At 41.0% G+C, this 14,265-nt stretch overlaps 1 protein-coding gene across 1 annotated transcript in view; it reads left to right on the top strand.

Moving 5' to 3' along the window:
- Window positions 1-14,265, top strand: part of LOC139583118 (zinc finger protein 271-like) — a 53,481-nt gene that overhangs the window by 11,743 nt on the left and 27,473 nt on the right. The window contains exon 2 of the mRNA XM_071413878.1: window positions 904-4,411. Within this exon, the coding sequence (XP_071269979.1) occupies window positions 904-2,108 (1,205 nt within the window). The 3' untranslated portion in view covers window positions 2,109-4,411. Of the gene's footprint in view, window positions 1-903 lie in introns of the transcript that reaches the window.

Raw genomic sequence — 14,265 nt, 5'->3', positions numbered from 1 at the left:
CACTGCTACGCCATCTTGGATGATCGTCATGACAAAGACATTTTAGTTTCCACGTTTCACCTGAAATATTAAATGATTTATAGTCCTAGGTCTATCTTATTGTTTGGTGAAGTTATGTGCCAATTTGTTAAACACGTAGTGTACAAACCCTCATTGTCAGGCGGATGGCAAAGCTAACCAAAGAACATTTTACTGGTTGAAGTGTTTTTTAATGTATAAAGCAGTTGATTTGCGACAATAACACAAACATATTAAGCAGGAGATTCAAGCGAGCCTTACAATTTTAATCTTAAAGTAGTGTGAAATACACTCATAAGCAACCTGTAAATGGAGGCTGTTTTTGCTGTCAGCCTATGAGAACTCCCCTGAGTTTTCCCCCACGGTGGTGAATTAGTAAAAAGCAACACAAAACGTAATATGAGTTTCCTTGAGTAGCACTCCTGATCTTGCGCTGATAGTGCGCTGTAATATTCAGAATACATTGTGAAAAACTAAAATCTTCGCTCACCATTTTTGCTCCAGGCAGATATACTACATCCATAACTATCGGTTTCCTCATTAGCAGGGAGGTGTTTCTGCAATCAAATTGTGTGTGCATCGCCCTCGTGCTGCAATTTTAGCTAACACAGGAAGGGGCCTATATTGGAGACCAAAAATCATCTGGCTCAATGCTTAGGATTTCAACAACTTTAATAACTTATTTCTAGTTACCACTAATGTGAAAACAAAATAAAATATGATTGTTGCTAAGTTGACTGTCTTAATTGTCAAATAATTTAACAGACGTCAATTGTTGTACAACTAAATGGGTACACTCTGGGCATCACCTTTCACCTCAAATAAACAGTGGATTTCTACCGTTGTGGTCCTTTAACCGTCTGTCTGACGTTATCATTCACACAGGAGAGAGACGGGACTATCGTGGATCCTCTGGGGAGTCTCAACAACATCATGAATCTGACGAGGCAGAGAAGAGTCTCTCCAGATCAGAACACCTCAAAAAACACCAGCAGAGACCCACAGGGAAGAAATCTTACTGCAAATCTACATCGGAACTTAAAATACACCAGGGAGTACACACAGGAGAGAAAGCTTACCACGGTTTTGATTGTGGGAAGAGTTACTCAAGGTCAGATGCACTTAAAGTACACCAGTGGACACACACAGGGGAGAAACCATATGGCTGTGATCAATGTGGGAAGAAATTTACTGTGTCATTCTCCTTGATAGTGCACCAGAGAATACACACAGGAGAGAAATCTTATAGCTGTAGTCAATGTGGGAAGAGTTTTACTCAACCAAACAGCCTGAAAGTACACCAGCGGACACACACAGGAAAGAAATCTTATGGCTGTGATCAATGTGGGAAGAAATTTACTGTGTCAAACTCCTTGATAGTGCACCAGAGAATACACACAGGAGAGAAATCTTATAGCTGTAGTCAATGTGGGAAGAGTTTTACTCAACCAAACAGCCTGAAAGTACACCAGCGGACACACACAGGAAAGAAGTCTTATGGCTGTGATCAATGTGGGAAGAAATTTACTGTGTCAAGCTCCTTGATAGTGCACCAGAGAATACACACAGGAGAGAATCTTCACCATTGTTCAGATTGTGGGAAAAGCTTTTCAACATCATGGTCATTGAAGGTGCACCATAGAACACACACAGGAGAGAAACCTTATGGTTGTGATCAATGTGGGAAGAAATTTACTGTGTCAAACGCCTTGATCGTGCACCAGAGAATACACACAGGAGAGAAATCTTATAGCTGTAGTCAATGCGGAAAGCGTTTCACTCAACCAGATAGCCTGATAGTACACCAGCGGACACACACAGGAGAGAAACCTTATGGCTGTGATCAATGTGGGAAGAAATTTACTGTGTCAAACTCCTTGATAGTGCACCAGAGAATACACACAGGAGAGAAACCTTTTAGCTGTGGTCAATGTGGGAAGAGTTTTGTTCAATCTGGCCATCTGACAGTGCACCAGAGAAGACACACAGGAGAGCAACCTTATAGCTGTGGTCAATGTGGGAAGAGTTTTGTTCAATCTGGCCATCTGACAGTGCACCAGAGAACACACACAGGTGGACAAACTTTGTAGCTGTGATAAATGTGACGAGATTTTCCGATAAAAGACATTTGATCAAACATCAGAAAATACATACATGAAGTTGTTTCATGATATCAATGAAATATCCATTTAGCAAAATGTAATTGAAAAGATGTTGAAAATAAGACTAAGCCCGAAGTCCAATATACATTCGGGGGAAAGTTGAGAAGATGTATTTTCGGGTTGTTTTTTTAAATGACTTGAAAACAACTTAATTTCAACGTACTTACAGCCTATACACATGGACACAGTATAATACATTTGTCTGTAATCAATTTTATTAACAATCCTACATCCCTCCAGTATTTCATGACAACATTCAAGTGCTAATTGTCTTTATTCCACTACTGAAGAAGCATGTCTCAAATCACCTCATATTTCAACCATTCAGACTGACAAAATATTTTTTTAAATCATTATTCCATGCCTCACCACTAAGTGAATTATTGCCAATATATATTAACAAAGGAGTGTACATTTGGTTTTGATATTTCATATTTACAATTTATGTAACATTTAGTCATCATAATTATTTATGCAACCAACTGACCATTTTTTGATACAATTATATTGACATTGTTGCTTTTAGAATTTCAGGGTTAATTCTCACATGTGCCAACCCAAATGTACTAGAGCATGACATGGGCCCCGATCCAACAACATGCCTATCGAGTGAACCCTGAAAAGAGAGAGAAGCTCCGCAGTGAGGTGGAAAGTTACTACGGATATTGCAGGAGTTTCCTCTTGAAATCAGACATGTCTGTGGTAAGGACAACTTGGTTTCTGATTGTCTCAAGGGTGGGCAGTCAAAAATATTTGTTTTGCATTTAACCAGTGTGTTACCATGGATCACAATGTATTATGACACGTTTTTCCGTGTTGGAGATTAGTTTTATCTCTTATTCTTATCAGTATATTTTTTAAACTGCACTGTTGGTTAGGGGCTGGTAAGTAAGCATTTCACTGTTAGGTCTACACCTGTTGGTTAGGGGCTCGTAAGTCAGCATTTCACTGTTAGGTCTACACCTGTTGGTTAGGGGCTCGTAAGTAAGCATTTCACTGTTAGGTCTACACCTGTATTCAGCATTTCACTGTAAGGTCTACACCTGTATTCAGCATTTCACTGTAAGGTCTACACCTGTATTCAGCATTTCACTGTAAGGTCTACACCTGTTGGTTAGGGGCTCATAAGTCAGCATTTCACTGTTGTATTCGGCGCATGTGACTAATACAATTTGATTTGAGTTTTGTTTGGGCAAGTTCCAAGGGGACGAGAGTTCTAGAAGCTAGAGAGTTCTAGAAGCTAGTGAGTTTTAGGATTCTATAGAAAGAAAAATGATAAAAGACAAGATTGTATATTATTATTTAGAAATTAGTTTTTTCTTGTTTTTAATTGTTGACAGCCAGTAGACACCATATTTATATTGTAGTAGGTGAAGCATTGTAGTTGATTATAATGTGAAATGGAAGTTGTTTTCTGTTGGGGGTGAGCAAACTTGTCCAACAAAAATATAGGATATATTTGTTGTCTTAAATAGGAAGGTGTTACAGGCTTTGGTTTTTCCATTTATGTTTTGAGGTTGGACTTTAGCACGTTTAGCTCGTTAGCACGTAGAGCGCACTGATGGTTGTCACCTCGTTAGTCAGTATGTGTTACACCTGTGCTGGCTTGTACATCTCGTTAGTGGGAAGGTGTTTCACCTGAGCTGGTCCTGGTTCTATTTAAGAGTGTCAGGCCCAGTGCTCCAGTTGTCTTGATAGATGTGGAGCGTCAACACCTTTAGTTGCTCCACCTTTTTGGTTTGCTTCCTGTCTTTAAGTTTGGTGTGGGTTTTTCTTTTGTTTTCCTCTTCTTGGGCAGATTTAGTGGGTCTCATGGTGGGTGTCTTTTATGTCCCAGTTGTTGGTACAAGTAAACTTTCAGTGGACACCCCCATAGTGTCTTTCAGAACCCCTCCTAAAACCCCACCTGTTTAGTTTTGGTTGTTGTCAGTGACTTTTTGTTAGTTCCACCTTCTATTTAAGGGACTTTTGGTTTTCTTGATGGGGTATGTAACAACAATGTAGTAAAACAAGCTTATATTTTGGGTTGGATATTGCATCCAATTCTTACTATTTTAATCAATGGCATTTCCTTAGAATGCTCATTAGTCTTTCAGTTATTCTGTTTTTATCCTCATGTTTGTTGTGTACTAAATATTTCTGTGAGTTTTTATTTGTTTTTTACAGTGAAGCCATTGAGTTGCATCCATGTCTGAAATGTACTATATAAATAAAACTTGATTTGAACATGACCCAATGACTGGAAAATCAACAGACTCGTGCAAAAGCAACACACATATCGTGGTTCACTTTATCTTCCACTGTCAAAATAGTGAATGGTATGTAAGTTTCGTATCACTTTTCAACCAACCAAGTGCATTTGTTGAAGATGAAACATTTTGAAATCAATAAGTCAAAGGATTCAATTACTGAAAAAAAAACAACAAATGGATCAAACAGATCAATCCCACTTTTCCAGCCTGCTGAAGACGTGCTGGAGTGGTAAACACCATCCCCGGCTCTACCAGGGGCTTGAGGTGGTCTCCCACAGCTCTGCTTATGTCATGTTCTGTGGCCTTGCCGTTCCATTTCTTGACTGCCGCTGCAACACAGAAAGAAACACATTTAAAACACTCAAAGTAATGGATATGGAGCATCTATGGCCTCAGTTACACCTGGCACCTAAATGTGACTTCTGTCATTTGATCACTCCAAGCTACATTAGGTTCAGATCAACCAGGATGAGCCTTTGACATAGTCTGGCTGCAGTCAGGCCACCGAATATGCATCAGCAATGTAAAGAGATGAGTGGGGAAAAGTACATTTGACACAAATGACCTTCATAATAAATCAAATGTTATTTGTCACATATGTTATTGCGGGAGTAGTGAAATGCTTGTGTTCCTAGCTCCAACAGTGCAGTAATATCTAACTAAATGCTTGTGTTCCTGGCTCCAATAGTGCAGTAATATCTAACTAAATGCTTATGTTCCTAGCTCCAACAGTGCAGTAATATCTAACTAAATGCTTGTGTTCCTAGCTCCAACAGTGCAGTAATATCTAACTAAATGCTTGTGTTCCTGGCTCTAACAGTGCTGTAATATCTAACTAAATGCTTTTGTTACTAGCTCCAACAGTAATATCTAACTAAATGCTAATGTTCCTAGTCCTACAGTGCAGTAATATCTAACTAAATGCTAATGTTCCTAGTCCTACAGTGCAGTAATATCTAACTAAATGCTAATGTTCCTAGTCCTACAGTGCAGTAATGCCTAACTAAATGCTAATGTTCCTAGTCCTACAGTGCAGTAATATCTAACTAAATGCTTGTGTTCCTAGCTCCAACAGTACAGTAATATCAAACAATTTCACAACAAATACCTAATACACACAAATCTAAGTAATGGAATAAGAATATATAAATATATGGACGAGCGATGTCAGACCGGCATAGACAGATACAGTAGATAGTATAGAATACAGTATATACATATGAGATGAGTTATACATAGACTAAGATACAGTAGAATAGGATAGAATACAGTATATACATATGAGATGAGTAATGCCAGATAAGTAAACATTAAAGTGACTAGTGATCCATTCCTTAAAGTGGCCAATGATTTCAAGTCTGTGTATGTAGACAGCAGCCTCTGTGTTCACCGGACGTGCTACCTGTCCCAGACCTGCTGTTTTCAACTCTCTAGAGACGGCAGGAGCGGTAGAGATACTCTTAATGATCGGCTATGAAAAGCCAACTGACATTTACTCCTGAGGTGCTGCACCCTCGACAACTACTGTGATTATTATTATTTGACCATGCTGGTCATTTATGAACATTTGAACATCGTGGCCATGTTCTGTTATAATCTCCACCCAGCACAGCCAGAAGAGGACTGGCCACCCCTCATAGCCTGGTTCCTCTCTAGGTTTCTTCCTAGGTTTTGGCCTTTCTACGGAGTTTTTCCTAGCCACTGTGCTTCTACACCTGCATTGCTTGCTGTTTGGGGTTTTAGGCTGGGTTTCTGTGCAGCACTTTGAGATATCAGCTGATGTACGAAGGGCTATATAAATAAATTTGATTTGATTTGTGTTAGTGATGGAAAAACAGATTCTGTCTCTCGGTCCCAGCTTTGATGCACCTGTACTGACCTCGCCTTCTGGATGATAGCGGGGTGAACAGGCAGTGGCACTAATGTAAATAAACATAGATAATGGAACATATTCCCTTTTGCTTACGTGATGAACCGCTAAGGGGACATAAATATTTACCATCTAAACCATCTGTGACCTCTCACCTCTCTGGCTGTAGATGTGTTCTTCCTAATCACTGGGTCCTCAGAGGAGAGGAAGGCTGAGGAGGGGTGGAAGGATGAATGGATCAATCAGTCGATAAAGTGTAGAGCTGCCGTCTATGCTGTCTGACAAAATCACAATTTTAGTAGTTCATTAAAGTGAATAAGGCTTTATGACTGCTGAATACCAACTATCAATCACTTAGATCATGTATTTTCAGGTAGAGATACATCCTTGGGACGTCCCTAGCCCGTTGAAGTTGACATTTAAAATGGTTAAGGAAGGGTTTAGGGTAGGGATGTCCCAAGGATCCCGGATAGCATTGACCATTGTGCATTCTTCTGTCTTTTTTACATAGCAGGTGATGGGTTCTGACTTCTGTACTTTTAAATATGAAATATCCTTATTATGTGAAATTGAGTGAAACAATAATGTATGTTGATGCTAATATGATGTACAATATTCCATGATGTTTCTATATGATAACAATAGCGTAATATATTTAATATGCCATATACTATTTTTTAACAGTTTCACTAATTAATTTTAATTTACTTAATCATTATGACACACCCCTCACTATTGTCATTGGTTACACTAAATGCACTGTTTGTCTACATAACCTGGTTCAAGTATTCATGACATTACCTTGAGGAAGGCACAGTGTTGCCGAAACATTGGTAAATACCCATTAAATTGCTGGGAGTTTATCAATGGAGTGTGCGACTTTCTTTATTTTGATAGTTTATAGTTTATTCGCCGTTAGTCAGCATCTCCACACAAACAATTTTTCTGGGTGTGCGCCAGCTCATGTTTTTTAATGGTAGGTAACAACACATCCGCCACACTGATCCTCAACACAGGGTGCCCCTCAGGGGTGCGTGCTCAGCTCCCTCCTGTACTCCCTGTTCACTCATGACTGCACGGCCAGGCACGACTCCAACATCATCATTAAGTTTGCCGATGCCACAAGAGTGGTAGGCCTGATCACCAACAAAGACTAGACAGCCTATAAGGAGGAGGTTAGAGACCTGGCTGTGTGGTGCCAGGAAAACAACCTCTCCCTCAAAGTGATCAAGACAAAGGAGATGATTGTGGACTATAGGAAAAGGAAGACCGAGCACGCCCCCATTCTCATCGACGGGGCTGTAGTGGAGCAGGTTGAGAGCTTCAAGTTCCTTGGTGTCCACATCACTAACAAACTATCATGGTCTAAGCACACCAAGACAGTCGTGAAGAGGGCACGACAAAACCTATTCCCCCTCAGGAGACTGAAAAGATTTAGCATGGGTCCTCAGATCCTCTAAAGGTTCTACAGCTGCACCATCGAGAGCATCCTGACTGGTTGCATCCCTGCCTGGTATGGCAACTGCTCTGCCTCCGAACGCAAGGCACTACAGAGGGTAGTGTGTACAGCCCAGTACATCACTGGGGCCAAGCTCCCTGCCATGCAAGACCTCTTTACCAGGCGGTGTCAAAGGAAGGCTCCGCCCCACTCTCTGTTATCATCTATGCATAGTCACTTTAATAACTCTACCTACATGTACATATTACCTCAATTACCTCGACTAACCGGTGCCCCAGCACATTGACTCTGTACCGGTACCCCCTGTATATAGGCTAGCTATTGTTATTTAACTTCTGCTCTTTAATTACTTGTTCCTTTTATTTCTTATACTTATTTGTACTTTTTTATAACTGCATTGTTGGTTAGGGGCTTGGAAGTAAGCATTTCACTGTAAGGTAAAATTCGATTTGATTTGATAGACTCATAGTACAGAATGAACGACTGACTGCCCAGTTCAACATCAGTTCACCGCCTCACCTCATACTGTATTGGAGCAGCAGCAGTTGACTGCCCAGTTCAACATCAGTTCACCGTCTCACCTCATACTGTACTGGAGCAGTAGCAGCTGACTTGATCGTTGACGCTAATTATCATTTTTGAATCTGAGAGTAAATAGAGCCGACTACACTCTAAAAATGAAGGGTTCAACTGGAGTTGTTCTCAGATCCCCTAAGAGCCGTAGGGTTCTTGGTCAATGAAAAACAGCCCCAAAAGGTTCTTCAAAGAACTTGTTAGAAGGTGGGTTCATCGAGGAACCTCCGTTGTTGCTGGACTTCTTCCGGGAACTTCGCAATTATAACTGAAAACACTGGTGAAAAGTTTGGATGCGACAACAGTTTTAAAAAGGTTAAGTTGGGTTGATGTTTGGCTCTGAATATGTATCGAAATCATGTATATAATAATATAACATACTAATGAATAACGAAGACAATGATGGTTTTCTGTGAATATCTTCCATAACGTTACTATAGCTAATTAACGTAAATATTAGAAAGCCGGGTTTGACCGTCGGCGTTGTATGAGTGATACAGTGATACAGTACAGTACCGTTAGCAAGCTAGCTAACGTTATATCCTAACTAGGCAGAACTAGGTTTGGATTATTTCCTGAACTATATTCTTTCCCATATATTGTATATCGTTTCCATAAAGCCAACATGGCTTTACACTCTCATTAACGTAACTTTCCAATATAGAGCAGTTCTCACTTTTGTGAGAATGAACTAGCTAACGTTAGCTTCGTTGACTGACTAACTAACTAACTAAGGACAGTGACCTGTCCAGACGAGATGTTACAACGAACTGAATCGTCAATGGAGGGCTTCCTCTTTATATAGCCTGCTACAGCATGCAATACTATTAACTCACAAGGGAGCAAAACGTTACATGGACAATACTATCCCATTTTGGAAACGTTACATGTACAACACTATCCCATTTTGGAAACGTTACATGTACAATACTAGCCCATTTTGGAAACGTTACATGTACGCCCCCTTGTGGAGGGTAATTAGTAGTTTAGATGGTAGATGGGATTCAAATGCATAATGGTATTAATACAGTGTCTAGATTACCTCTTTTGTATAAATGCCCTTCAGAATCCAAACACAGTATTGACAAGCAGCAAAATGGTGTGTATAATCTGTCAAGTTAGCCTGATAAAATATTGAGCAATTTGTGTACAAAGATATCTTGAAATGTGATATTAGGCCTGTATGGCAGTACTGTTACTGTATGGCAGTACTGTATTGGCTAGTGCTTTCTCCAATATGTTCTTCTATTTTGCATTCAATTGTATGTCGATGCCATTTATATTTCAATATTTGTTTCGTATATATATATATACACTGCTCAAAAAAATAAAGGGAACACTTAAACAACACAATGTAACTCCAAGTCAATCACACTTCTGTGAAATCAAACTGTCCACTTAGGAAGCAACACTGATTGACAATAAATGTCACATGCTGTTGTGCAAATGGAATAGACAAAAGGTGGAAATTATAGGCAATTAGCCAGACACCCCCAATAAAGGAGTGATTCTGCAGGTGGTGACCACAGACCACTTCTCAGTTCCTATGCTTCCTGGCTGATGTTTTGGTCACTTTTGAATGCTGGCGGTGCTCTCACTCTAGTGGTAGCATGAGACGGAGTCTACAACCCACACAAGTGGCTCAGGTAGTGCAGCTCATCCAGGATGGCACATCAATGCGAGCTGTGGCAAGAAGGTTTACTGTGTCTGTCAGCGTAGTGTCCAGAGCATGGAGGCGCTACCAGGAGACAGGCCAGTACATCAGGAGACGTGGAGGAGGCCGTAGGAGGGCAACAACCCAGCAGCAGGACCGCTACCTCCACCTTTGAGCAGGAGGAGCACTGCCAGAGCCCTGCAAAATGACCTCCAGCAGGCCACAAATGTGCATGAGTCTGCTCAAACGGTCAGAAACAGACTCCATGAGGGTGGTATGAGGGCCCGACGTCCACAGGTGGGGGTTGTGCTTACAGCCAAACACCGTGCAGGACGTTTGGCAGAGGTGAGGACATCATCCTGCTTTTTTGGCAGAGGTGAGGACATCATCCTGCTTTTTTGATAGTCCCTGAAGGACAATACAGAAGAGGTACTTGCTCTTATTCCTTCCCTTTCTCTAATGTATTTTGTAATAAAATTAGCAAGTGTAGTAAGATAATCAAATCAAATGTATTTATATAGCCCTTCTTACATCAGCTGATATCTCAAAGTGCTGTACAGAAACCCAGCCTAAAAACCCAAACAGCAAGCAATGCAGGTGTAGAAGCACGGTGGCTAGGAAAAACTCCCTAGAAAGGCCAAAACCTAGGAAGAAACCTAGAGAGGAACCAGGCTATGAGGGGTGGCCAGTCCTCTTCTGGCTGTGCCGGGTGGAGATTATAACAGAACATGGCCACGATGTTCAAATGTTCATAAATGACCAGCATGGTCAAATAATAATAATCACAGTAGTTGTCGAGGGTGCAGCAAGTCAGTACATTAGGAGTAAATGTCAGTTGGCTTTTCATAGCCGATCATTACGAGTATCTCTACCGCTCCTGCTGTCTCTAGAGAGTTGAAAACAGCAGGTCTGGGACAGGTAGCACGTCCGGTGAACAGGTCAGGGTTCCATAGCCGCAGTCAGAACAGTTGAAACTGGAGCAGCAGCACGGCCAGGTGGACTGGGATAGCATGGAGTAATCATGCCAGGTAGTCCTGAGGCATGGTCCTAGGGCTCAGGTCCTCCGAGAGAAAGAGAGAATTAGAGAGAGCATACTTAAATTCACACAGGACACCGGATAAGACAGGAGAAGTACTCCAGATATAACAAACTGACCCTAGCCCCCCGACACATAAACTACTGCAGCATAAATACTGGAGGCTGAGACAGGAGGGGTCAGGAGACACTGTGGCCCCATCCGATGATACCCCCGGACAGGCCCAAACAGGAAGGATATAACCCCACCCACTTTGCCAAAGCACTGCCCCCACACCACTAGAGGAATAACTTCAACCACCAACTTACCATCCTGAGACAAGGCCGAGTATAGCCCACAAAGATCTCCGCCACGGCACAACCCATTGCTTTACTTTACTAGGACTGGAGACCACAGCAACGATCCTGCTCTTGCCCTACCTCTTCAATGAGGACCCGAGTGGCCTTTATGTCCGTGACAAGGTATGCCTATGCACAAATGATCTGTTTCTTCATAAACATAGGTGTGCATACTTATATAAAACTACAGCTGAACATTTGTTATGTTCTTTGTTAATTGTATGTGTATTAATATTTTCTTACTTTTGTTGACACAGATTTCACCGCTTTTCACTCCTTTACTGCAAATCCATTTCACCATTAGAGTGAAATCCTGCCGGCCTTTGATGGGGAGAATATCCACGCCCTAGAGGACGTCCCCATGGGACATGGGGCTCTGCTAGGGCTGTATTTTTTATTTTCCCTTCAATTTCCCAAAAATGTCAGAAAAACACTTATGTTGTTAAGTTACTGTGTTCTGGGGATAAGAGAAGTTGGGGTGAAGTTACCAGGGCCGGTCATAAAGATGGCAAACTTCCTAACATAACTAAGTGGATACGATATACACACTAAAGCTGAAAAATCTGTATTTAGCATCAAGTCTACAATATTGTTAGTTTACCTATGATTCATTTTTAATGTATGTTGTTTATATTGTACATCATTATTTATATATTTTTAAATGTCATGAAAAGCACTATACAAAGTAAATGTATTATTTATTATGGTCTGACATGTCTGCAGAAATGTTGCAATTTTGTAATGTGTTTTGTTGGTCAATTGTTTTGTAAATATTAAATCACATTTGTGGTGCCACTAAATTAACAATGAATTATTTAATTCAATATTGTTATTATTATTAAAATGTTTTTTTATAATGGAGGGAGTGTGGACAGGGAATTAAAAAAATTAACCCCAAAAGGTTATTCGTGGGAACCATGTTAAGGGGTTCTTCAAAGAACTTATAGGGGTTCCCACAAAAGGTTCTTGAAATAACTTTTAGGGGTTCCCCCACAGTTTCATTTTGAAGAACCCCTAAAGGATACTCCAGGAACCTTTACTTTTTACAGTGTATATTGATAAAAGTCACCTTGTCCGAGAGACATTTACATAGTTATACACAGCCCAATATGGGATGACTATTTTGGGGCGAAATAGTAAATTTTTACACTATAATAAATGTTTCTGATGCCACATCGCCCGTTTTCAAAGGGAGTCGTTGGTTTTTAGGGGCAGTCGCTTTTTAACTTTTTGTCTGAAAGTATTTTCTCAACTGCGATACCAACTCCAGTCAGCAGATGGCGATGTGCGTCTTTCAGGTGATTCTGCCACTGTGACGTATAATCTAGTGGACGGGACGCTTCTTCAACAACAACAGCTAGTCAGACACCTTGGTACCTTGCAAGGCAAAACAGTCGAAACATTGAAGTTCTTTGTACTGTGTCGATGTATAGCCACTGTGTAATCACCAGAATTATATCATTTCTACTTTTCATTTCATATTTAAGTTGTTGTTAGTCAGTTAACTTAGTTGGCTTGATAAATTAGCTAATGTTAGCTAGCTATTATCCCCGACCATGAGCTCACCAAACTTCACCCCTCCTGCTAAAGAAGCGGCGGTCTGCTGGACTGAGAAAGAAGCTCTGGGGCTGAACGTTTTCGTGAAAGAGGAGGCTGTCACAGTAAAACAAGAAGTAGAGGGTGAGGCTGTTACCGTGAAAGAAGAAGAGAAAGACGTTACAGTGAAAGAAGAGGAAGACACGTTCAGAGTGAAAGATGAGAAGGATGTTACAGTAAAAGAGGAGAAAGAGGAGGCGGCAGTTTTTGAAGTGAAGGAGGAGGAGGAGGAGACAGAAGGTCAGATTAACACCAGTAAATACAAATGTTTAATAACGGGGCACAAACTCTGCAGTGGTTGAACTGATGTACACAAACGTGGTTTTAAAGCAGCTATGGTTTTAGTTTTTTATACATTTTAAAGTGAAAAATCAGAGTCTGATGTAATTCCGTTACTCTGGAATTGCCCAGCTCCTAACTATACTGAACAAAAATATAAACGCAACATGCAATAATTTAAAATTTTACTGAGTTACAGTTCATAGAAGTCAATTGAAATTAATTCATTAGGCCCTAATCTATGGATTTCAAGACTGGGCAGGTGGCTGCCAGGTCCAGCCAATCGGAATGAGTTTTTCCCAAAATAAGGGCTTTATTACAGACAGAAATATTCCTCAGCCCCCTCCTTCCCTTCTCAGACAATTCTGCATGAATCATGGGACCAACGCTTTCCATGTTGCGTTTATATTTTCGTTCAGTATATTAACTTAGGAACACATGTCAGCGTAGAGCCCTGAACAACAACAGCAGCAGCAAGCAGCACTCACACGATATTCTCCACACACCCCACAGGGCAGACATCCCAATTATTCGCAAAAGGAAGCGACGCAGAGGAAGAAGAGCCGGATGCCTCGTCCGGACCCACAGAAGGCAACTAGGAAAGCTGCCGTTACCGTAAATATTACTCGCCAACGTGCAATCATTGGACAATAAACTAGACGAGGTACGATCACGAATATCCTACCAACGGGACATCAAAAACTGTAATATCCTATGTTTCACCGAATCGTGGCTGAATGACGACATGGATATTCAGCTAGCGGGATACACGCTGCACCGGCAGGATAGAACAGCACACTCCGGTAAGACCAGGGGGGGCGGTCTGTGCGTATTTGTAAACAACAGCTGGTGCACGAAATCTAAGGAAGTCTGTAGATTTTGCTCGCCTGAAGTAGAGTATATTATGATAAATTGCAGGCCACTACTTGCCTAGAGAGTTCTCAGCTATACTTTTTGTGGCTGTTTATTTACCACCAAAGACAGATGCCGGCACTAAGACCGAACTCAGCCAGCTGTATAAGGAAATA

This window comes from Salvelinus alpinus, chromosome 8 (genome assembly GCF_045679555.1).
Source record: "Salvelinus alpinus chromosome 8, SLU_Salpinus.1, whole genome shotgun sequence".
NCBI lineage: Eukaryota > Metazoa > Chordata > Actinopteri > Salmoniformes > Salmonidae > Salvelinus > Salvelinus alpinus.
Note: the sequence above shows the minus strand (reverse complement) of the source record. Positions and strands in the feature narration are given on the sequence as shown.